This window comes from Dasypus novemcinctus, chromosome 3 (genome assembly GCF_030445035.2).
Source record: "Dasypus novemcinctus isolate mDasNov1 chromosome 3, mDasNov1.1.hap2, whole genome shotgun sequence".
In the NCBI taxonomy this organism is placed as follows: Eukaryota; Metazoa; Chordata; class Mammalia; order Cingulata; family Dasypodidae; genus Dasypus; species Dasypus novemcinctus.
In genome coordinates, this window is record NC_080675.1 from 42,710,930 (window position 1) to 42,736,808 (window position 25,879).

At 39.5% G+C, this 25,879-nt stretch overlaps 1 protein-coding gene across 1 annotated transcript in view; it reads right to left on the reverse strand.

The window, feature by feature from the left end:
• Positions 1-414: 414 nt before the first annotated feature.
• Positions 415-25,879, reverse strand: part of EIF2S1 (eukaryotic translation initiation factor 2 subunit alpha) — a 35,829-nt gene continuing 10,364 nt past the window's right edge. The window contains exons 3-8 of the mRNA XM_058293240.1: positions 20,534-20,613; positions 11,342-11,493; positions 6,694-6,800; positions 5,455-5,552; positions 4,571-4,714; positions 415-3,307 (exon numbers count right to left, since the gene is read on the reverse strand). Of these exons, the coding sequence (XP_058149223.1) occupies positions 3,182-3,307; positions 4,571-4,714; positions 5,455-5,552; positions 6,694-6,800; positions 11,342-11,493; positions 20,534-20,613 (707 nt within the window). The 3' untranslated portion in view covers positions 415-3,181. The remainder of the gene's footprint in view (positions 3,308-4,570; positions 4,715-5,454; positions 5,553-6,693; positions 6,801-11,341; positions 11,494-20,533; positions 20,614-25,879) is intronic.

Here is a 25,879-nt window from a genome sequence, read left to right on the forward strand (position 1 = left end):
TGATTATTATGCAGGCTGATTATGTAAACACAAGTGAGCACCCTAAAACATGCTTAATCTTAAAATGGAGATAGTGGCAAAACCTTGAATAGAGAATATTATTTTGCTTTGAAAAAGAAAACTGCTTATATTATGCATTGCAGAAAAGAAGTCACAGACTCACTTGGAGATGAGTCACACACAGAAATAGTAAAATTACAGGTATTCTATGAGACATGAGCATTCAGAAAGAGAAGCAGAACAGGAGCTGCTAAATTTAGATGAAAGGACAGAGAAAGATGTAAATGGGAAAACAAAAATCAAGGTATGAAATTTTGGTTTAAAAATGAACATTGACTGAGACAAACAGGTACCAAGAAATTGTACTAGTTAGGAAGTTAATCTGAAGTAGTGAAAAGTCTGTGACATACAGTATTTTTAAGGAACATTTTTATTACTTTCAAGTTTATACAGTATCTGGCACAAACTATTGCCAGCATTTTGGCCAAGAACAAGTGCCTGGATTTTGCTTAATGAGTAATATACAGAACTCATATTTAAGGGGCGTGGTTTCTTCTAAAGTGCTTAAGTAAAAATTTGTCCTCTTGAGTTTGAGCTTTCTCCTTTTAATCTTTAGAATTATCTGACCTGAATGATCAGAAATCCCAAGCTAATGAGGTTTTATTTTATTCTGTACTTTTAAGAGACCATCTTTTAAAGCACCATTTTCCATTTGGCTCTAATGTCCCAAGCTCTAATGTCCCTGGAAAGTCTACTGTTATTTCTTTATTGCTTTTTGAATTTCAACAGGTATTTACCTGAATTAAACAAAAACCAAAAAAACAAAACAAACCCAAAAACTGCATTTGGTTTAATGGCTTTCTGCCTTTAAAGTAGCACAATTGCTTTGTACAGGAGATAAAAGGATCTTCCTGTGCTGAAAAGTAGATGACACTCATCTTGAGCCAAATCAGTAAACAAGTCTTGGCAAGATACTGACACTTGAATTTTTAAAAATCCCTGTTAATTCTTCTTGGTTTAACAGTAGTTAGGCCAAGAATGTTTCTAAGTATGGCAACTGAGTAATAACTATACTGCTTAGCCTGATACAGTGCTTTGCACATCTCTGCATACTCCCACTATGAGTGAACATTATCCACGTATTAGTTTGCCTTGTTTTGTTACAAAACTGTTATGAAAAATGTCTCAAATGTTCAAATGTCCTCCTGGCTACTTAAAAGAATTGTTTTTTCAATTGTTCATACATAAATGAGAGCCAAGCTATAGCTAAATTTTCAGTTGAACTGATAACCACTTGATCTTGATCAAGGACAAAGTAGGTGAAATTGTCAACATTTTTAATGAAGAGGCTTTTTAAGGGGAAAGAGTCCCAAAATTTGGATAAGCTGTTCAATTGTATCAGTATTGCTCCTTAGGTTACTCTGAGCTGATGTTTATCTTGTCTAAACATTTGAAAGTGATACTTTTAGGTCAGCAGGGTATACTTATGCTTTAAGTTTAGTTTATTTTCTCCCTATTATCTCAGTAAGGTTGTTGATCTTTCTCTGGCATGATCTTTGCATGCATCTGCAAAATTGTGGAACTGAGCAAAGGATGCATAGAATAAAAATCACTCACCATGGAGGCCACTGGTATTTTTCAAGGGCAGCTTCTCAAGTAGACAAAAATTCAGTACGAAAAAAAAAAATCAATTCCCTGCCTATAGCAAACATTTAAGGAGCACCTATTATATATTCTGACATTCTTGATACTGTGAGCTTTATAAACTTGTATTTTGATGCCTAAGAAGATAGAAGTGAAAATGTGTTCAAGTTACAGATCACATCTCGCCTATATCAAGACTCTCTTCTAAATATTCCTGATGTAACATGCTAGCTATCTATCAGGGCTCTCCCTTGGAAACCAGCCATTTGAAGTTAGATTTCTGGACTTTACGGGCTGCTTAACTAAACAGAGACAAACTTTCATAAATAGCACAAACTATCTCCTAACATAACTCATATTGCTCTAATATTGAGTTAAATCTAGATCTGGATTTACTAGGGTGGGTTAGATTTAATTTTCTAAATATTTTCACAACTATTCCTAAGGATAATTAATAAAGTTAAATATATGTAGTACTCAAATATCTTGAGATTGAATTCATGAAGGCAAACAGACCAAAGCAACTCAAGATTTTCTATGCTGATTACTGCAGCTGTAACTTCAAACAATGTGTTATAAAACTTATTTTGTACATACATCAATAATTAGTTCTTGAAGATAAAAATGTTAAAAATGTAGAAAAATTGCTCCAACTATTTTTAAAAGGTATTTCTTCTGTTATAAGAAAACAGAAGCTTTTGGTGGCAGCTAGTGGATATTTTAATGGAAAAAAATTCAGAAGTTGGGCGATGAGACTGAATATAATCAAAGCAGTATCTTTTACCACTCTGACTTACAAAATCAAGGCAAATAGCTTAAGTATACCAGTAAGAACCATTGTGATACATTCTCCCTCATACCACATGCCATCAAAAACATAAAAGGCACACAATCAAAGTAATTCTTTAATTGTATTTTAAGGATCCCCCCCCAAGGGCTAACTTTGCTTGCTGTTAAAATTATATTCTCTAAGCTCTCTTTTTGAAAGGACCTGCTGTATAAGATCTTTTGTTCATCTGTTCTTATGTTTCTACTTCCAGACTAAAATGAAGATAATTAGGGTCTTAATATTTCGAATGCTTTAAATGGTGACAAGAAGGAAGAAGCCTACAGTTAAATATCCCAGAAATTTATTTAATTTTTGCTTGAATACATTTTATATAGAAAGATTGGAATTGTTTGCTGTGGGTGCCTCTGGTAAATTGCACAGAGGCACTTGAACTACAAAGGGTGCAAGTTGGAGACATGAGAAATGGAAATCACAGGCCAGATTTTATGACTGTTCTTAGCTTAAAGATTTGTCTCTAGTGAAATCAGGCCACTCCCTTAAAAAGTGCTCAATCTGTTGGAGCTACTGTGTGGAACAGCTGATATTCAGGAGGGCATTTCACTTTAAGGTCTGTCGGAATATTTAAATACTTGGAAATAAAAAATATTCACTTTGAAGTTTTCAATACTGGAAAACTTTCAAGTCTAGGGTTATACAGCCAGGAAGGGCTGCTTTATGTTCTTAAATTGGACTCTGTTTCCCACAAAGTTAATCTTCAGCTTTGACTTCCATTTCTTCTGCATCATCATCTCCATCCACTTCTGCATTTTCTCTCTCAAGCCTCTCCAGTTGTCTTGCAAGTTCGGTTTCATCTGTATCTGTGACCACTTTGGGCTGTGGAAAAAGAGGCATAATTTCAAACTGAAGTAGTTAAATAGTAAACAAATTTAATGTCAATACTATTATTGCCCTGTATTTTAACTTTTAACCACTTTTCTTCCTAACACTGCCATATCTGTTCACTTTTGAGTGTTGGCAGATCTCAAGTAATTTCCATAAGTTAATGGAAGAAAGGTCTGAGAAGACAATACAGAAAAAAGGAAATACATGTGTGTTAAAACAATACTATTTTCTGTCATCTTTACAAGCTGATACTGAAAATATATGAAAATAGTCTCAGTTGCTGTAACTTTCAAGCCCACAGGTAGATAGATGGTCCTATTAAAAAATGCATCTTTTTGGGTCAAAATAAATCGTTCCATTCCTTTTCAAAGAGGGAATCATTTTATACAAACACACACACACACACAGAAATTAGGTTTTTTTCTTACTGCAATGAGGAAAAAAGAGGAGACTCCTTTTGTCTGAGATCAAATTTTAAAAGCATTCCATATTCAAATTCAGACAATAACTACTTATTTTTGTCTGGGTTTTTTTTTTTGGTTTTTGGGGAAAAGACAGACAACATTATCAGTGACCACTGTGCTGAACAATCATCCTATGATATGAACATTCCAGTACTGATAGTTCTTATTTACCTATAGAAAATTCTTTTAGGAACCCTCTGAATCAATGAATACTTTACGCTTTAAAGAGTTAACACTAAAGGTATCTGATGTTTTAAAAGGCAGTTACGGGAAGCGGACTTGGCCCAGTGGTTAGGGCGTCCGTCTATCACATGGGAGGTCCACGGTTTAAACCCCAGGCCTCCTTGACCCTTGTGGAGCTGACTCATGCGCAGTGCTGATGTGCACAGGAAGTGCCCTGCCACACAGGGGTGTCCCTGGCGTAGGGGAGCCCCATGCACAAGGAGTGCGCCCCATAAGGAGAGCTGCCCAGTGCGAAAGAAAGTGCAGCCTGCCTAAGAATGGTGCTGCCCACATGGAGTGCTGACACGAGAAGACGACGCAACAAAAAGAAACACAGATTCCCGTGCTGCTCACAACAATAGAAGCAGACAAAGAAGACAACGCAGCAAACAGACACAGAGAACAGACAACCGGGGCGTGGGGGTAGGGGGTGGGAATGGGAGAGAAATAAATAAATAAATCTCAGGAAAAAAAGGCAGTTACTAGGTATTCAGAATGCAAATCATTTAGAGGACTTAAATTTCTTAAAAACCTTAAGAACAAGGCAAAAAGAAAGTAGTGATCATACCTCCATTTGAACATTGAAGACACCCCTCTTTTCCTCAATCTTTTCTTTGATAACAGCCATAGCTTGATTGAGGACAGAGAGACCTTCCGTTCTCTCCAGGGTTGTTGTAGTCATCACATACCGAGGAGGAGCTATTAGATTAATCTAAGGAAGAAAGGCAAAAATTTATTATGAGGGTATGTACAGAACACACAACTATTAGAATGTTTGAGAACTGTTAATTTGCTGCATTAATATGTCATTCCGAAACTTTACTCCCAATTCTGTAGGTCAGCAATTTGGGGTGGTTTGTTAATGCAGTGAAATCTAAATGGCACAGTGATCTAGTCCAGTAGTAATAACAGTTTACTGTAATACTGTTATGACTTCTGGGTGTCCTATGATGGCCAAACTATAGTCATTATCAGCATAACAGATAATTTGTCTATAAAACAAACAAAATTCCTATTTGGTTCTAAGCTATATTAATTGAAGAAATCCTTCTACGAGATTCTGAATAGCAATCAACCAGTTTATTTTATCACTAATGAAAGTTTCAGACCAAGACCCCTAGAAGTACTGAGTGTGGATGAGAGAATATTACCTGTCTCATGATGCTGTGAGCATTTTAGGGGTAGCAACTCTACCGTATAAGAGGTTTAGCTTCGTTGGCCCTCTGGTGCTAAATGCCATTGGGAATCCCCATCCACTGTGACTGCAGTAGCAGTAACACCAATAACAAGCCTACAGGTAATTGCAAACATCCCCTAGAAATGTCACCAAGAACCACTGTTTCATTTTAAGAGCAAAAGTACCTCTGTTTGGAAACATCATAAAAAACAAACAAGCTTCTGATTTGGTTTGGGTGGATACTTCAGCAGGGAGGGAGGAAACTGACTACTCACCTTGATGGGCATACTTTCTGTGGAACAATTCAAACCTGCTCTCAGGGCTTCTTTTACAGCATCAATGCCTTCATAACCATAACAAGCCACTTCAATATCTAAAATTATAAAAACCCAAAAATCAGAAGTTAAAAGTTGAAAATATAAATCAGAGATGTGACGGATACACTAGTAATCAAATACTTATGAAAGCTTTTATCACCCCCCTTCAATTAGAAAACAATCCCAGTTAATTACTTTCATAATTTAAAAAATCTGAGTATGTTATAAAATTTTATCTTTTCATCTACATCAAGCCACCCAATGATAAAACTACAAAAGACAGAAATTTAACAAATACCTTAAATTGTGGCCATGAAACCCAGCAGAGAGACTGGTGTAGATGGCTTGGGCTAAACTCCCAATTCTAACCTCTCTCTGCCTCAGCCCCTTATTTGTTAAATGGAGATAGCAATCTGAATGAAACAATAACCGCAAATTGTTTAGAACAATTACGGTCTATCCCATCTATTATGTATATCCTGTGATCCAGGAATTCAATTTTACTTTTATGAATTTACCTTATAGAACACTTGTATAAATGAGTTAAATATGTATGTGAAGGGTTTTAATTTGCAGTATTTTTTTCAATAGTGAAAATCACAGCACAACATAAATGTTCATCATTTATGAACAAACAAAGGACTGGTTTATATTAAGGCTCATCTGTTCTATAGAATACTACCCAGCTATTAAATAGAATGAGAGATTCTTATGCTCTGTGGGGTGGGTACCCATGATATGACAGGTTGAAAAAACTAGCTGGTAAAAAATTCTGTGTATGATCCTACCTTCGTAAAAACAAAAAACTTACATGTGAATATATTTACACATATATCCAGCTACAGCTTACGTATATAGGAAAAAATGTCTGAAAGAATGTATTTCAAACTATAAATAGTGGGTATTGGAAAGACATGGGAGGGTACTGCATACTGTTGGAATATTTGGAAACAAAATAACTGCTCCCTTTAAAAAAAAAAAAGGGCTACCTTAATTCACACATGACTGTCTCACTTATGTTAACATATACATTTTATGCTGATTTGGCAGTAGCAAAATAATTTATACTTTACTTGTTATAACAAATAGACACTTAGAAAAATTTACAGATGTTGATAGAAGAGTATATTCTTTAGTAAGCTCCTTATTTAACAGCTTTTTTTGTGCATGCAAAATATTTAAAATATTAATATTTACCTGCTCGAATTTTGACAGCTTGTGGCGTCAAACGCCTATTAATATTGTTAATGAGTACTTCCCGTTCATCTTCATTCAAATCTAAACTATCCAAAATAGATGGGTCTCTAATTTAAAAGAATACAAACAAACCAACAAAAGAGCAAGGTTATATTACTGATAACTGTGAAACCAAACATATTACCACGAAATAATAGCCAAGAGCACGGGCTTTAGGGTCAGAATTAAAGTTCCAATCTGAGCTTTGCACTTGACAAATAGAAAGCACTCAGTTGGTTATTATTAAAAGAAAAATTTGAGAGATATGGCTAACACGAGCAATTTAAAATGCCCCCTAGAGGTTAGCAGATGTGGCTCAAGCAGTTGATTGCCTACTTCCCACATAGGAGGCCCCAGATTTGTTCCCCAGTGCCTCCTAAGAACAAACAACAATCAAACAAAAAGAAAAACCAACTCAGGGGAGCCAATGCGGCTCAGTGGTTGAGAGCTGGCCTCCCACATACAAGGTCCTAGGTTCAATCCCTGATCCCAGTACCTCAAAAAAAAAAACACAAAAAAAACAAAAAAAGCCTCCTAGTACTTCTGACATTCCATTATAATTAAGCATTTTCATGTAAATATCAACCTTTGCTTCAAGAAACTTATAATCTAGCTATAAAAGAACAAAAGCACTGAAAAATTTATAAATGTAAAGTGCATCCATGGGAGTCAGAACAAGAAGGGATCACTTCCAGTTAGTGGAATCAGGAAGGGTTTCTTGGAGAAATGGTTGTTTCATCTGACCCTCCTAAGAGCCTCAGTATTGTTTTGTATTCTCAGCACAGTACAATGCAGTCATGTTTGCTAAACAAACAAACAAAAATGAAATAATGACTAAAAGAATGGCAGAGCATTAACAAGCAAGGGAAGAACTGTTAAAAGAAAGTTATGGGGGTGGCAGACTTGGCCCAGTGGTTAGGGCGTCCATCTACCTCATGGGAGGTACGTGGTTCAAACCCTAGGCCTCCTTGACCCATGTGCAGCTGGCCCATGCACAGTGCTGATGCACGCAAGGAGTGCCCTGCCATGCAGGGGTGTCCCAGCATAGGGGAGCCCCATGTGCAAGGAGTGCGCCCCATAAGGAGAGCCACTCAGCACAAAAGAAAGTGCAGCCTGCCCAGGAATGGTGCCGCACACACGGAAAGCTGACACAACAAGATGACGCAGCAAAAAGAGACACAGATTCCTGTGCCGTGGACAACAACAGAAGCAGACAAAGAAGACGAAGCAAATAGACACAGAGAACAGACAACCGGAGTGGGGGGGGGGGAGGGGAGAGAAAGAAATAAATAATCTTAAAAAAAAAAAAAAGTTATGGGGAAAGCGGACTTGGCCCAATGGATAGGGCATCCACCTACCACATGGGAGGTCCACGGTTCAAACACCGGGCCTCCTTGACACGTGTGGAGCTGGCTCATGCATAGTGCTGACGCGTGCAAGGAGTGCCGTACCAGGCAGGGGCATCCCTTGCATAGGGGGAGATCCCTTGCAAGGAGTGCGCCCCGTAAGCAGAGCCACCCAGCACAAAAGAAAGTGCAGCCGGCCCAAGAATGGCGCCGCACACATGAAGAGCTGATACAAGATGACGCAACAAAAAGAAACACAGATTCCCGGTGCCGCTGATAAGGATAGATGCTGTCACAGAAGAACACACAGCAAGTGGACACAGAAAGCAGACACTGGGGGGGAGTCGGAGGGGGTGGCGCGGGGAAAGGGAGAGAAATAAATCTAAAAAAAAAAAAAAGAAGAAGAAAGTTATGATGTATAAAAAAGGAATGACATGACAGGCTTAAAAAGCATGGGGTCTAGTTAAGGAATGAAGAGTGAAAGAATTTGGATGATGGCAACATTCATTCAATACTGCTTACAAAGCAACAAGAAGACAACCAATAGAAAATGAGCATATTAGATGAACAGATATTTTGTGGAAGTACAGTCAATAAGCATGCAAAAAGTTGTTAACCTTTCACTAATAATAAAAAAAATGCAAATCAAAACAAAATACCATTTCATATCCATCAGATTAGCAAAAGGAAAAAATCTAAGATATATATCAAACGTTGGTGAGGATGTAGGGAAACATGAACAATCATACAATTGCTAGAGGAAGTATAAACTGTAGCACAAATCTGGAGACTAATTTGGCAAAACCAAGTAAATTTAAAGATGCATATAATCCTATGACCCAACAATTCTACTCCTAAGTATACACATATCTTGGAAATTCTCAAAACATATACACACAGAGACATACATGTGATAGTCACCACAGTATTGTTTGAAAAATGAAAGGGAGAAGTTACCTAAATATCTATCAACAGGGAAACATAAATAAGCATGTTCTCACAGTGAAATGCTACATAGAAATGAATATGAAGTGCGTATATATACAGCTATCGGTTTGAAGAAATTCTGCTCAACAACAGCTGAGTGAAAATGCAAGCTATAGGGAGCAGATATGGCTTAAGCAGTTAAGCATCCACCTCCCACAAGGGAGGTCCCTGGTTCGGTTCACAGTGCCTCCTGAAAAAATAAACAAGCAAAACAAACAGAAAAACAAACAAACAAAAAGCAACTCAGGGGAGCTGATGGGGCTCAGTTGTTGAGCACCAGCTTCCCAAATAAGAGGTCTCAGGTTCAATCCCCAGCCCCCAGTACCTCAAAAACAAAACAAAACAAAAAAGCAAGCTACAGTATACAATGAAAATATATTTTAAATGTAAAAAATGCTTGAATGTATACATTATGAATAAACTTATGTAATAAAACCACAAAAACATAAATGATGACACACACTTCAGAACAGTGGTTACCACTGATGAGTGGCTGGGAGAGGTAAAATGTTGTTTTCAACTATCTCAGAAATTTATTTAATTAAAAGAAAAATAACCTATGATGAACATGTGGTAAAGAGCTACATGAGTTAAATCTAGAAAGTGGCTACATGAGTGATGAGGCAAGAAAAGAGGGTTACAGGGAAAGGGAATATATATACCAAAGCTTAGCAATGACAGAGGGGTGCTAGAAATGAAAGGTAGCAATGTATGTGAGAGTGAGATGATGACAGTAAGTTAAGAAATGTACTGACTGAGGAATATGGGACTGAAGTCAGGGAGGGCAGTTAGAAATATAAAGCAGTACTTACTGGCTCTATCATTTACTAGCTCTGTAACCTTGGACACATTATTTAACCTTTCTCTGCCTCAATTTCTACATCTCTAAGATAGGCATAACAATAGTACTCATACCATTGAGTTTTGGTGAAAATTATGACTGTTAGCTATTATTATTGTTGCCACCTTCCCAAATATATATGCATATATATTATAGTCATACAGGGATAAACTGGAAGGGATTCGGAGCTTCAGATGAGGCTGCTTACTGGGAGCTCTGATAGTGCCAGGTCCCATCTGGCCACTCTGAGGGCTGAGGGGGCCACTATCTTGTGGCAGCCCAAGAGTTGGGAAGTAATCTCAATGTAGTGGAGAGGAGACTTGTAAGGCAATAACATTAGAAAAGAATGGGAGATGAAAAGCAGAAAAAGTGAGTGAAGAGAACTGAAGGAGTCTGTTAAAGCAGAGGATATGCTTATTAGAGGGGAAAGTAGATGGAAGATTGAGAAGTCTGTTAGTATAAAGAGGACAAAGTAGAACACTGATGGAATAAAACAATTAAGGGAAAGACTGAAGACCCAAAAGAGGAAGTAAAGTGTGGAAAGAGATCCCTGAACAGTACCCGGGCACAAGTGGGATTCGTTTTAGAGCAGGAGAGGTAAAGGATTCCAGTGTGACAAAAGTGCAGTGGAAAATGATGGGTGGGATGGAGAAAAGTTTGCTGATGGTAGAAGGAAGTAGATGAGGTCTTGTGCAAAGGCTTTTATTTTCTTTATAAAATATGCAGTGAGAGTACCAGCTGGAGAGTGAGGAAGAGGGGTAGAGGGGACATCTCAAAAGAGTGTGGAGAAGCTCTAAAATACCCACTAGAAGAATGGGAGGAAGAAATTACCAGGAACAGAGAGAATGTGGGGCAGCAGTGAAGGTCCAGCTGAATAAGCAGTGGCACCAACCGGTAGGACCGTGACTTTTTCTAGCAGCACTCAGCAGTCTACAAGTGTAGAGAAGGTAGGACTATTGATCGATGGAAGAATGCGAGAGAAGGAAAAACAGGGTAAAAGCTCATGATATTGGCAAGGAAGTTGTTCAAATGATGGACTATAGTCTGTCTATGCTGGACTAAAAAAGAGAAGGCAGGAGAGTGCAAAAGACAGGAAGAAAAAAAGGTTTAAAGTAAGAATTAAGATGACACAGAACAGGACTAACTATGTGAGAGCTGGAAAGACCCGAGTTTATGGCATCTACAATGGTCCTGAAGTTACCTAGGACAATAACAAAACTAGTTGAGAAGGGAAATGTAAGGGAATAGTGTGTGATGAGACATATAGTTCTGGCCATACAGGACTGGACCAGATCATGGCTTTTAAACAGAAATAGCCTAATCTACATTGGTAAGGATTATATAGAAGTTGTGCTACTATCTAGCTCTAAACCTGTGTGCTAGACCCAAAAGCTGTGATATCAAGGTAGAAGCAGAGTCAAAAAGGTGTTCTTACGAGACCGCATGCTTAAATGCATCATAGGCACCGTATCCAGGTCTCTTGTACTTGTCATCGAAGACCCAGGCAGTCCTCTGGAACAGGCTCTCCAGCTGCTCGTCCTTCGTGTATTCTAACACTTCAGCAACATGACGAAGAATGCTGTAAACCTAGAAACAAAATGAATTCAAAGATAAGAGATCTAGTCTGATGATATTATCTAATAATCTATAAGAAATGTTCCACAACAATGTAGTGTCTTGGTGGAGGGGTTCTGTATGTGAATTCCACACACGTGCACGATTGTTTTGTAAAAGTTCACAACCTAATTTAAAAAAAATATATATATATATAAAGAGGTATATAAAAAATAGATATTTACATTTTTATAGTTTATTAAAAAACCCTTTAATTGCATTGATTACAGTAATTCCTTGATAAGGAAAGATCCTAGCAAAAAAATTCTTTCTCTGTGAAGATATTCACTTTCCCATAATTAACACAAGTGGATTAAACAAGTAGCAACAGCACCCAGTTTAGGGTCCGAACACCTGGGTCACGTCCTGACTCTGGGATAAATGAAGCTCTCTGAACTTTCCTCATTTGAAAAGTAATACTAGCATCTCCCCTTATTATAGGGAGCTCATGCAAATATCAAACATATATAACTGCACATTATATATTTATACATATACATAAATGTATTAATTACTCCAGAATTGAGATTTCAAAATTTCTTTTCCTGTTACCATTTAATAATTATCTCTCAATCCTACCTGCAACTTCCCCCCAGTCCCTGCCACTTTTTCTAACCCCCTAAAAATAATCAAGGGCTTAGAGAAGAAAAAGAGTATAAGAGGGGTTTTCATGTTCGTTATACATGAAAATTGAGTGGGGAAAAGTATTAATTTAACATTATTTCATTTTTCAAGTCTCTTCTCCTGATATTTTGACTAGCAAGGTTCTAGAATTTATTAAAAAGCGACTTTTACTGATAGTGTTTTCAAATGTGTAAAGCACACTTCAGTGATATGATATACCAATACAGCAATGGAACAGATTTGGGTAATGGTCTCTTGGCCTTCAGATCTTTATTCTATTACTGGGATTTAGATATATTTTAAAAATCTAATCACTTCAATATTGTTTTCTTGGCATTTAACCTTGAGTACAGGAATACACATAGAAGAAGAGAACAAAAAACAACAGAAAAGGACAAAGAAAACAGAAACAATAGAATTAATGCAATTAATAACCAAGATTCTAGGATTGAAGGATTATTTAAATGGGACCTGAGAGAAGAGAGACACAAGACAGAAGAAAGGTGAAGAAACAGCTGTTATGCTTTATTAGTGCTTATTATGGATGATAAATGGCAGAAAATTATAGAAAAATACTAAGAAAAAGAAGTAACTCAACTTTACAAATTAGTGAAAAAAAAAAAACTAGTAATAGGTCCTGCCCTGTTTCCTGGATTCAAAGACATTTTACAAACCTTCACTCAGTACCTGCTTATTCTTAACATACATATTGATATAGCTTTTACCCCAGAGCAAGGTTGAAAATCAACAGCTACTGTTATGATATCTCACTCAGATATAAGCCAAATCAGCTGTTATCACCAATAAAAAATTAAACTAGGCTTCTCTTCCAGAATAAACAGTAGAGAACAGGCAGAGACTGTCTGCAGGTCTGCTCTGGGGCTCAGGATACCAGGGGAAGGTGAGACACCACTCAGAAGAAAGAGGGTAAAGGAAAGGACTCTCAGCTGGCTGAAAAATCCCACGAGTAACGCTGCAGGAGTAGCTGCTGGCACCCACCCTCCCCCCCTTTGAAGCTGACAGCCTCATGGGGACCGCAGTGGCTATTGACTGAGGGGTTGCTGGGGTCCTCTTCCCGGAGAAAGGGGAGAGGGAGGACACAGCCTACAGCAAATTCAAATTTTGGTCCGTCAACTTGGTCTGCTGCATTGGAGGGGGTCTCACGATTCCAGTCTGGGTGGGGCTGTGACACTGCTTGCCCTGAAAGTCAGCAGGGAGCTAAAGATAATGTGCCTTCTCCAACAGCCTCCCTACTGCCCCTGACTGATGCTGGGGAGAGAGAGGCGAGGAGGTGTGGCTGGCCCACGGAGGAGAAAGCTTCTGAAAAGTTTGTTTGTGAGGCCGGGCCTGCCCTGAAGACACTGCTTCTGCGCCACACAGTTACCCTGAATACTTCCCCCCTAGTACCTGGAGTCTGAGCAGACAGGTCTGCCTGAGTGCAACCTGCTTGCCAGACCAGAAAAGTACAGGAAAAGAAGGGATAAATACATACAAACTCCATACATACATACATAATAAAAAGAAGCCAGGTGCCTTTACTGCCTGCCTCTCCAAAGCACTGGCCTGCAACCCATTACTGGGTCTTTAACACCCTGGTTTAAGCAGTTAAACAGGGGCAATTCTAAATACCTAGAACAAGTTGAACCAAGAGTCAAAGAACAGCTTTTTAACAGTAAATTCCTAGGCAAGAGAGAAACTAAACATCAGAGTAAACTTAGCATCAGAATCATTAAAAAATTCATCATCCGCAAAAAATTGTAAGCCATATTAAGAAAAAGGAAAATATGACTCAGGTAAAGAAAAAAAATCAAAGTTCCTGATGAGACACAGACTTAAAATAACTAATTGGAAAGCGGATGTGGCTCAATTGATAGAGCTTCCGCCTACCATATGGGAGGACCTGGGTTTGATCCCTGGGGCCTCCTGTTGAAAAAGAAGAAGAGAAAGCATGTCTGTGCAGCAAGCCAGTGCCCAGGTGAGAGCCTGCGTGGTGAGCCAGTGCCCCGTGCAAGTGAGTCCTGCAGCAAGATGATGACGCATCAAAAGAGAGACAAAGGGAGAGCCAAGGTGAAGCACAGCGAAACCAGGAACTGAGGTGGCGCAATTGACAGGGAACCTCTCTCCCCATTAGAGGTCTCCAGCATCGAATCTTGGTGAATTCTAGAGGAGAGAAAATGAGAAGAGAAGACAACACAGACAGCAAAAACAGCAGGGCGGGAGGAGGGGAAGGGGGGAAAATAAAAAAATCTTAAAAAAAAAAACAAAACCAACAACTAATCAATGAGGTTTATACAAGGACAACTTGGCTAAAGAAATAAAAGACATTAAGAAGATACTAGGTGAGCACAAAGAAAAATTTGAAATCTTGGATAGAAAAATAACAGAGCTTATGTGAATGAAAGACACAAAAAGTGAGATTAAAAATACAACAGAGGGAAGCAGATTTGGCTCAACTGATAGTGTCCGCCTACCATATGGGAGGTCTGGGGTTCAAATCCAGGGCCTCCTGACCCGTGTGGTGAGCTGGCCCATGCGTAAGGCTGATGCGCTCAAGGAGTGCAGTGCCACATATGAGTGTTCCCAGCCTAGGGAGGGCCCCATGCACAAGGAATGCGCCTGCATGGAGAGCCACCCCATGCGAAAAAAGCACCACCTGCCCAGGATGACACAGCAAGATGACACAACAAAAAGAGACACATATTCCCAGTGCCGCTGACAAGAATGCAAGTGGACACAGGAAGAACACACAGCAAATGGACACAGAGAACAGAAAATGGGGGAGGGGGGGAGGGGGAGGGAGGAAGGGGAAGGGAAGAGAAATAAAAAAAAAATCTTTAAAAAAAAAAAAAAAGAGGCACCCAACAGCAGATACAAACTCATGGAAGAAAAGAACTGAAAATAAAAAGAGAACAGAGAGAGAAAAGAATGGAGAAAATTGAGCGGGGGCTCAGAGAGTTGAATGATAATGTGAAGTACAGCATGTATGTCATGGGAGTTCCAGAAGGAGAAGAGAAAGTAAAAGGGGTAGAAAGCATATTTGAGGAAATAATAGCTGAAAATTTTCCAACTCTTATGAAAGAAATGAATTTATATGTCCATGAAGCCTAGTATACCCCAATCAGAATAAACATGAATACACTTATTCCAAGACACATACTGCTCAGAATGTCAAAAGTCAAAGATAAAAAATTCTGGGAGCAGCAAGGGAGAAACAAACCATCACATAAAGGGACACTAAGTAAGACAGTGTGAATTTCTCATCAGAAACCATGGAGGTGAGAAGGCAGTGGTTTGGTATAATTAGGATACCAAAAGAGAAAAATTGCTAGCTGAGAATTCTTTATTCAGCAAATTGTCCTACAGCCCACTTTACAGAAATGGAAAGGTCAATTATCAGATTTATTTAGAAGGGAAAGAGGTCCCAAATAGCCAGACACATTCTAAAAGGAAAAGTCAGAAGACTCATGCCTCCTGACCTTGAAGCATACTGTAAAACTACAATGCTGTAAAGAGCATGGTATTGGCAAAAAAAGAGACACAATGATCAATGGAATCAAACTGAGAGTCAGCCAAAGACCCTTATCTCTATGGGCAATTGATTTTTGATAAGCCTACCAAGCCTACTTTTCTGAGACAGAAGAGTCTCTTCAACAAATGGTGTCAGGAGAACTGGATATCCATAATAAAAAGAATAAAAGAGGACCCCTATCTCATTCCCTATACAAGAATCAACTCAAAATAGATTAAAGACCTAAAAAAGCCAGGACCATAAAACCTCTAGAAGATAATGTAGGGACACATCTACAAGATGTTGTAGTAGATAGGGATCTTTTAAACCAAAGCATAAAGCAACAAAAGAAATAATAGATTAATGGGACCTTCTCAAAATTAAATACTTCTGCACCTCAAAGGACTGTGAAGAGGGTAAAAGGGCAGCCTACTCATGGAGAAAATATTTGGCAATCACATCCAACAAGGGTCTAATGTCCACGATATATAAAGAGATTCTACAACTCAATAGCAACAAGACAAACGACCTGATTAAAAAACGGATACTGGTTTCAGTTAAAAACGACAACCGAGGGAGTGCTGAGTTCCTAGCCAGGGGAGCTCTATCATATTCCCCAATAGAACAGCAATAATCCCCAAAGTGCAATGGCAAAGACCAATAAAGATGGGATGATCTAACAATGAGCCCTTGATACTGATGGCTACAATTATAAGCTTGTGTGCCTGAAATATGAACTAGGCCTAGAGCTGTAGGGTGCCTAAGAATTACCTCCTGAGAGCCTCCATGGTGCTCAACCATGGCCATTCTCTAAGCCAAACTCAGCATGTAAATGCATTACCTTCCCCCCAGCATGGGACATGACTCTCGGGGATGAGTCTCCCGGGCACCAAGGGATTACTACCAAGCACCAGCTGATGATGTAACCAGAAAAAGACCTTGAATAAAAGGGTCAAATCAGACCAGCAGAATATCTCAGCCTACATGTAATATCAGGTGTTAAAAACTGCTTTTTGACTTTGGATAAAAGGGGGAAATGGAAAGGACAAATGAGTTTATATGGCTATGAGTCTCCAAAAAAGTGTAGGGAGGTCATTGGAGGGGTAATGCTTATGCACACCCCAGCAGGGTACCAGAGACAGCCAAAGTAGATAGAAACCCAAGTACTGGTTCTCCTGAGGGCTAGAGAGACCTACAGGTTCTATGGTCATGGCAGATGACTCGAGTTCAGTGCCATGTAAGTTGGCCCTACTATGGAGTTTGTGTTCCTGAGCGTGATGGAATTGGACTCAGGTATGACCTTCCCACACATGCCTCTTCTGTTACTTTTACCGGACCTGTGGTTGGCATTGGGGTTGGTGTATACTCAGGAGACCTGAATCTTTGGACTGTCCATGTGATAGTCAGGCCCTGAGCCTCAGCAGACTTGCAACTCCTATCCTCCGGTTTATTAGACTTACCCTGGCCAGCTAATAGGGAGGTGAAGAAAGTCAACAACCACACCAAGAAGCCAAGAGTACCTACAACTGCAAGCAGAATTGCATCCATCATCCATGTGGAATCTAAGCCCTATCTTGATGTAGAGGGGGATTGGACATAACCATCCCAGGGTCCACAGGATGGAGGAATAGAATATGGATGAGAGTGGACTTAGTGGTGTTCTGCTGTGGAACTTTTGTGATTAGTAATGGAAGAAATTGTGGCACTGATGTGGAGAAAGTGGCCACGGTAGCTGCTGATGGTAGGGAGAGGGAAGAAGAGAGATATGATGTGGGGGCATTTTCAGGATTTGAAGTTGTCCTGGGTGGTGCTGCAGGGACAGATGCTGAACATTGTGTGTCCTGCCATGGCCCAATGGGTGGACTGGGGGAGAGTGTAGACTACAATGTAGACTACTGCCCATGTGGTGCAGCAGTGCTCCAAAATGTATTCACCAGGTGCAGTTGCCATGATGATGCAAATGGCTGTTGATGTGGGAGGAGTGGGGTGAGGGGAGTAGGGAGTATATGGGGACCTCATATTTTTTTAATGTAACATTTAAAAGAAAATGAAGGAAAAAAACAAAACAAACAAAAATACTGATGTGGATGTGGTTCAAGCAGTTGGGCACCCACCTACTACAAGGCGGTGGGGGTGGGGGTAGGGAGGAGGTCCCAGGTTCAGTTTCCAGTGCCTCTTAAAGACGACGAGCAAGACAGCTAGCCAACACAAGGTGATGCAACGAGATGATGCAAGATGAGACACAACAAGCAGGGAGCAGATGTGCCTTAAGTGATTGGGTGCCTCCTCCACATGGGAGATTCTGGGTTTGGTTCCTGGTACTTCCTAAAAAGAAGTCAAGTAGACACAGAGGGTATACAACAAATAGAAACAGAGAGGGTAAACAACGAGGGGGGCAGAATACATAAATATCATAAATCTTTTATGGGGGAGGGGGGGAAAAACATTTTTCTAAAGAAGAAATACAAATGTCAAAAAAACCACACAACATGAAAAAATGTTCAACATCATTAGTGATCAGGGAAATGCAAACCAAAGCTACAATGAAATATCATTTCATATCCATTAGAATGAGCACTATTAACAAAACAGAAAACAAGTGTTGGAGAGGATGCTGAGAGATAGGAACACTTATTCACTGTTGGTTGGAATGAAGAATGGTATAACCATTGCTGGTTCCTAAGCAAGTTAGATATATATCTGCCATGCGAGCTGGCAATACAACTACTAGGTATATACCAGAAGAACTGAGCAGTGACACAAAGAGACATCTGCACACCAATGTTCACAGTGATGTTATTCATAAATGCCAAAAGATGGAAACAACCCAGGGGTCCATCACTAACAAATGGATAAACAAACTGTGATATATACACATGATGGAATATGACACACTGGAAAAAGAAATGAAGTCATGAACCATAAAGACAATGTGGATGAATCTAGAGGATGTTGAGTGAAGCCAGCCAGGCACAAAAGGACAAATATTGTATGATTTAGCTTTTCTGAACTAAACATAATGAGCAAATTTATGAAGGTAATAGCTAGGATATAAGTCACCAGAGAACAGGATGTGGTTAGAGAATGGACAGCTGAGGTTTAATCTGTGCAGAATTGGTAAAAAGCTGTTTGGAAATGAATAGAAATGGTGACTGCTCATCATAGGATCTGTAATTAGTAACACTAAATATGAGGATGATAGTGGGTATTTTTTTTTTTTTTGAGTAATGAAAATGCTCTAATATTGAAGTGATAAATGCGCAACTTGGTGATTATTCCAAATGCCATTGATTGTACATTTTAGATCAACTGTATAGTTTATGAACAACAACAACAAAAAATATTAAGGTGAGTTGGGGAAAAATACACAAAATTTAAGATACGGACTATAGTTAGTTGTAATACTTTGAAGATTGCGGTCACCCCTCGGGCTGAAGTGTGGTTTGCTGGCCTGGCAGGAGAGCGGCCACGGTAGGCCAAGCTGCTGCCCCCATAATAGGGTGGCTGGTCAAACTCACCGCCACCCCTGAAGGAAGCTCGGCATGGGCGCAGAGTGCCCTCGGGTCTCCCCTTCTCGGCAGCCATGCTTCCGCGGCCGCCCCTCCTCCCGGATGGCGCCACACGATGCCTGTGGGGCGGCACCCTTCTTCTTTCTCCCTGCGCAGGCGCAGGGCGGAAAAATCCAGTCTGCCCTTTTCCCTTCCCCCGACAGCAGCAACAGCCAGGCGTGGGCGGAAAAATCCAGTCTGCCCTTTTCCCTCCCCCCCGACAGCAGCAACAGCCAGGCGTGGGCGGGAAACTCAAGTCTGCCCTCCACCCCAGCAACAGCAGCCACCAGTCCCTAAACCCTGCCCCTTCCCCCAGCAACAGCAACAGCCAATCCCTGATCACCACCCCTCCCCCCTCCAGTACCTCCCACTGACCTTTCGCCGGCAACCAATCAGAACAGGGTGTGGCTTCGACCAATCAGCCTTCCCCAGCCCCTATAAAACTGTTGCCTCTCCCTCAATAAAGTGGACTTGCGTGTTTACCTTGTCTCCGCGGTAGTTCTTCTGCCGTGCGCCCTCCAGTCCTGAGAGCCCCCGACAAGGGCCTGGCCTCCCTTGTCCCCAGTTCGTCGCCTGCTTCTCCGGGCGACCCCTTCGTCGCCGGCTTCGCCGGGCGACCCCGTCAGCCGAACCGCGCAACCCCTTGTGAGACCGATCCCTCGTCTGCTGCCGGACCGACCCCTCGTCCCAGGTGGGACCGACCCCTCGTCCCAAGCGGGACCGACCCCTCGTCCAGAGCTGGACCGACCCCTCGTCCGCAGCCAGACCCCACCTCTACCGACCGAGCAAGCCGCCGCAGAAGATGCTCTTTCATAATTTGTGACAAATGTTCCACAACAATGCAAGGCATCTGTAGTGGGGTGATGTATGGGAGCCTGTATAATGTTAATGCATGTTGGTTTTGTAAATTCACAACTTTACTATATACTCATTGTTTGGGTATGTTCATGTATGAATGACATACTTCAATAAATAGCTTTAGAAATGAAAAAAAAATTAACCTAATATGGCTTTAAAACACTAATTTTCAGTACTGATTTGGGAAAATCAGTATTTCCCCTCATTTGAGAGAGAGTCTTAGAGCACAAATGATGTATCAGGTAGCAGCACCATGAGATTTAAGCACTGCAGTTGTATTTCTTTGAATTAAGTCTTCAAATTATTTTTCCATTTAACACATAATTGGAAATATTTCTAAGAGTTAAAGAAATATTTCTAAGAGTTAAAGAAAACAAGTTTTGTCTTTCAATTTTTTTGCCAGCAAAGATATATACTCATTATTTACTAAACATTCATACTTATATACCAATCTGATTGTAAAAAATCAACTTACAGTTTTGGATTTGGTGAATTTGTCTTCACATTTGATTGCTTCCTCTGGAGAAACTCTTCTTTTTGATAAGTCTATATATCCTGTCACAAGAAAATTTTGAAAACACTAGCATTTATTATTGTGACGAATTTTTATAACCAAATTAAGTGTCTGGCATACCTACAATTATTTTCCCACTAATATAATAGTGACAAAGTATTGCATGAAAAAGATGCAGATGATATTTACTTTTAACAACTTTTTATTTTTAGAGAAGTTTTAGGTTTACAGAAAATCATGGACAAAGAACAGAGTTCCCATACATCTCTACCTGCAGTTTTATCTATTATTAAGTTTTGCATTAGTGTGGCACATTTGCTATAACTGATGAACCAATCTTTTATAACTACACTAATATCTATAGACCACTGTCTATATTAGGGTTCACTTTTAGTGTTGTACAGTTCTATGGTTTTGTTCTGTTTTTTAATTTTTGTGGTAAAATTCACATAAAATTTCCCATTTTAACCACTTTTAACCACAAAATTCAATGATGTTAATTACATTCACAATACTGTGCTACCATCAACAGTAACCATTGCCTAAACTTTTCATCATTCCTAACAGAAACTCCGCACCCAATTAAGTATTAACTCCCCTTTCTCCACTCCTGTCCCAGGTAACCTTTATCAGTTTTGTAGTTTTACAACAGAGATAGGATGTTAATAAAAAAGGATGTTAAAATAAAAACTGGAGATCACTCAGTATAAACATCCAATTTCTGACTATGAATTTGCATGTTTTAACTATTTCATTAAAGTGAGATCAAACAATATATGTCCTTTTGTATCTGGCTTATTTCATTCAAGAGGTCTTCAAGGTTCATCCATGTTGTAGATTGTATCAGCAATTTATTCCTTTTAACGACTTGATTAATCTATCACATGTGTACACATTTAGTTTATCCATTTATCCATTGATGAATACTTGGGTTGCTTCCTTTTGGTAACCGTGGCTAATGTGGCTAAAAACATCAATGGGTAAATAAGAAATTGATTTATTTTCAGAAATTTGTTTGTGAGGGGAACAAATAATTTTTAATTATCCAAATAAAAACTAATCAAATGCCTCTCATTTCCTTACTTCTTCCCTTCCCTGAGCTTTGCTGAATAGAGATGCACTGTTATCTTGATGAAGTTTAAGGAAAGAAATGTTATCCTGGGTCAAAAGAGGTCACAAAACCTTGAACAGACTTAAAAATACTACCCATTGAAGTTCTAGGAAGATGGCGTTAAGAGCAGACAGGCAGAACTTAGCTTTCTTACAAAAACAATGAAAAAAGGGTCAAAAACTGTCCAAAGGACCTGCTTTCAGGGTCAGCAGACCAGGACAATGCTACACAAGCCCCAGGAGGGCAAGGGACAAAGACAAGGAACCCAAAACAATAAAAATGAGTTACCGTACCCCTGTGGCACCCAGGAAGTCCACCCCCAACTCAAGATATTAAGCCTGGATTAAACCCCTAGCTCACTGCGGCTGACTGAGAGGGGAAGAGACATCTTCCTCCCTATCAGCTGTTACACGGGAAGATAGAGGATGCTTTTGAGGGTGGAGAGTGGTTTCTCTTCAGTGAATTTGGCTAGCACAGCCTGCTTTGAATCGCTACTCTGACCTGACCAGAAACACAGAAAAGTGGAGGTTGAAACCTGACCAGCGGGGGAGTGGATGTAGCTCAGGCGGTTAGGCACTCGCCTCCCACACAGGAGGTCCTGGGTTTGGTTCTCAGTGCCTCCTAGAGAAGATGAGCACACACAGCAAGCAGACAATGAGCAGACAGACACGGGAGCCATCTTGGCGTGGCTGTGGCTCAAGCAATTGAGCTCCAGTTTACCACACGGAGGACTCCAGTTTAATCCCTGGGACCTCCTGGTAAAAAAGGAAAAAAGGCATCCCAGTGCTGCATGGAGAGGCCCAGGTCCAGGCACAGTGAGGCAGTGCACCAAAAAGACGATGATGCAACCAGAAAAAGAAAAGTTACACTGGGGAGAGCAGATGTGGCTCAAGCATTTGAGCACATGCTTCCCACATGGGAGGTCCTGGGTTTGCTCCCTGGTGCCTCCTAAAAAACGAACAATAAGCAAACAAATGAAAAAAAAAAACAACTCAGGGGAAGCGGATTTGGCCCAACAGATAAGGCGTCTGCCTACTACATGGGAGGTTCAAGGTTCAAATCCAGGGCCTTGTGACCCATGTGATGAGCTGGCCCATGCACAGAGCTAATGTGCACAGGGAGCGCCATGCCACACAGGGCTGTCCCCTGCGTAGGGGAGTCCCATGCACACGGGTTGCACCCTGTGAGGAGAGCCGCCCAGCGCGAAAAAAAGTGCAGCCTGCCCAAGAATGGCGCCGCACATATGGAGAGCTGATGCAAGACGATGCAACAAAATGAGACACAGATTCTGGGTGCCACCGACAAGAATACAGGTGGACATAGAAGAACACACAGCAAATGAACACAGAGAACAGACAACAGGTGGTGGGGAGGGGGGTGGGGAAGGGGAGAGAAATTTAAAAAAAAAAATTAAAACAACAACAACAACAACAAGCCAACTCAGGGGAGCCAATGTGGCTCAGTGGTTGAGTGCTGGCTTCCCACATGTGAGGTCCTGGGCTCAATCCCTGACCCTGGTACCTTAAAAAAAAAAAAAAAAAAGTAGCATGGGACTGTATAATATACTAAAACCACATATGAAATATGAATATGGGTAAAACTGCACATGTAAGACAATTTTTCTTTAAAACTGAACTAATATATGTTAATATTACAGATGTTAATATCAGACAAAAAAAAATAATGCTAAGTGAAAGAAACCAGACACAAAGTACTACATATTGCATGATTCCATTCATAAAAAACATAAAAATAAACCAATTTACAAAGACAAAAATAGACTAGTGGATATGAAGGATAGGATTGAGAGGTGACTGGTAAGGGTGTGGAGTTTACTTCTTGGAGAAAAATTCTAAAATTTCTTATGGTGATGAATGCATAATATTGTGATTATACTAAAAACCAATGATTATGCACTTTGGATAGATCATATGGTATATGAATATATCTCAATAAACTGCTTAAAAATAAATAAATGTGCACGAATAGCCAGAAGTAGTAGCCATGTATGGCAGGGGAGGCAGAGAGAGGTGAAGAATTCGCTTATTTGCTTTTTGTTTATTATTATTATTGAAGTAATGAAAATGTTATAAAAATGACCAGAGTAATGAATGCACAACTATGTTATTATACGAAATACCAGTGGCTGCACATTTTGGATGAACTGTATGCTTTATTAGTATCTATCAATAAAAACTGATTTGTAAAAAATTGATTTGTTAAAAAAAAAAGGAGCTAAAATTGAAGATCTAACTGCACATCTGGAGGAAAGAGAAAAAGTACAGCAAACTAATTCAAAACCAAGTTGAAGGGAAGAAATAGTAAGGACCATAGCAAAATAAATGAAATCGGGAACAAAAAAACCCAGAGAATTAACAAAAATACCATCTACTTAGTGATTTCCACGTCCAATTTAATGTGTAAGTACTTTACTTAAGCACCTTATTGAACCCTCATAATAATCCTGTATGATAGATTATCTCCCTCCTCCTACATACCCTCCCCTCTTTTTAATGAAGAAACTAAACCCAGGAGGTTAAATAACCTGCCTAGGTCAAATAGCCAGAAAATGGTTGAAACCCACGAACCTGTCTGTGCCTGGTTATAATTTCCAGTATGCTGAATAAAACTGGTGAGAATAAAGATCCTTGCCTTGTTCCCAGTATTGGGGTAAAGTACATTTACAGGTTTTTTTCTAGACACCCTTCATCAGATTAAGGAAATTCCCATCTATTTCTGGTTTGCTAACTTTTAAAAAATTATGAATGGGTGTGCAATTTTGTCAAATGCTTTTTCTGCATCCACTGAAATGATGTTTTTCTCCTGTATTATTAACATACACTGAATTTATTTCATATTCTAAGCTTTTAAAATAAGACAAAGTTCACCTAACATAAAATAAACCATTTTAGAGTATAAAATTGGTAGTATTTAGTGTATTCACAATGTTGTGCAAACACCAGTTCTAATTTCAAAACTTTTTAACCACCCCAATACCCATTAATTAATCACTTCCGACCCCATTCCCTGATTACCTTTAATCTGCTGTCTTCTATGCCTACTCTGCATATATCACATAAAGGAATCATATAGCATGTGACCTTTTTTGTCTTTTTTTTTTATTATGTTTTTTAAGGTTTATCCATGTTTCCCTTTTTATGGCTGAATAATATTCTATTGGATGTTATACCACAATTTAACTATTTGTCTGTTGATGAACATTTAGATGGTTTCCACACCTTTTGCCTAATATGAGTAATGTAGCTATAGACATTTGTGTATATGTTTCTGTGTGGGCATATGTTTTCATTTCTACTGAGAACACACTTGGAGTGGAACTGCTGGGTTGCATGGTAATTCTGTTTAACTTTTTGAGGAACCACCAAACTTTTCCACAGAGGCTACACTATTTTACATTCCCATAAGCAATGTCCAAGGATTTTTATTTCTCCACATCCTTACCAATACTTGCTATTATCTGCCTTTTTGATTATAGTCATCCTCATGGGCATGAAGTATCTCATTTGATTTTGATATGCATTTCTTTAATAACCAGTGATGTTGAACAGCTTTTCAATGTTTGTTGTCCATTTACAGATCTCCTTTGGAGAAATGTCTATTTGAATATTTTGCCTATTTTTAGTTGGGTTCCTTGTGTTTTAGTTGTTGAGCTGCAGAATTCTTTTATATATCCTGGGTATTAAACCCTTAATGGATACGTGATTTGCGAATATTCTCTCTCATTGGGTAGGTTTTCTTTACATTTTTTAATTAAAAAAAAAAAGGTATGATTTACAAAAAGTAAAACTCAGGAATTTTATAAAGTTCTTTTAGTTTTAACTGAATATGGTTGTTTAGTTTGCTAGGCTGCTGAAATGCAATATAACAAAATGCATTGGCTTTAAATGAGGATTTATTAGGTTGCAAGCTTAGTCTTAAGGCTGAGAAAAATGTCCAAGACAAGGCATCATCAGGCGATGCTTTCTCCCCAAAGACCGCCTGCCAGTGATCCTGAATTCCTTTATCACATGGTAAGGCACAATGCAGGATCTGCTAGTCTCACCCTCTTCTCCTGGGTTTGAGTGCTTTTAGCGTCTTTGTTCTGTGGCTTTCACTGTCAGTTCCTTGGGTTTCTCTCTTTGTATTCATCCCCTTTATAAAGGACTTCAGTAAGGGCACAAAGACCTACCCTGGAT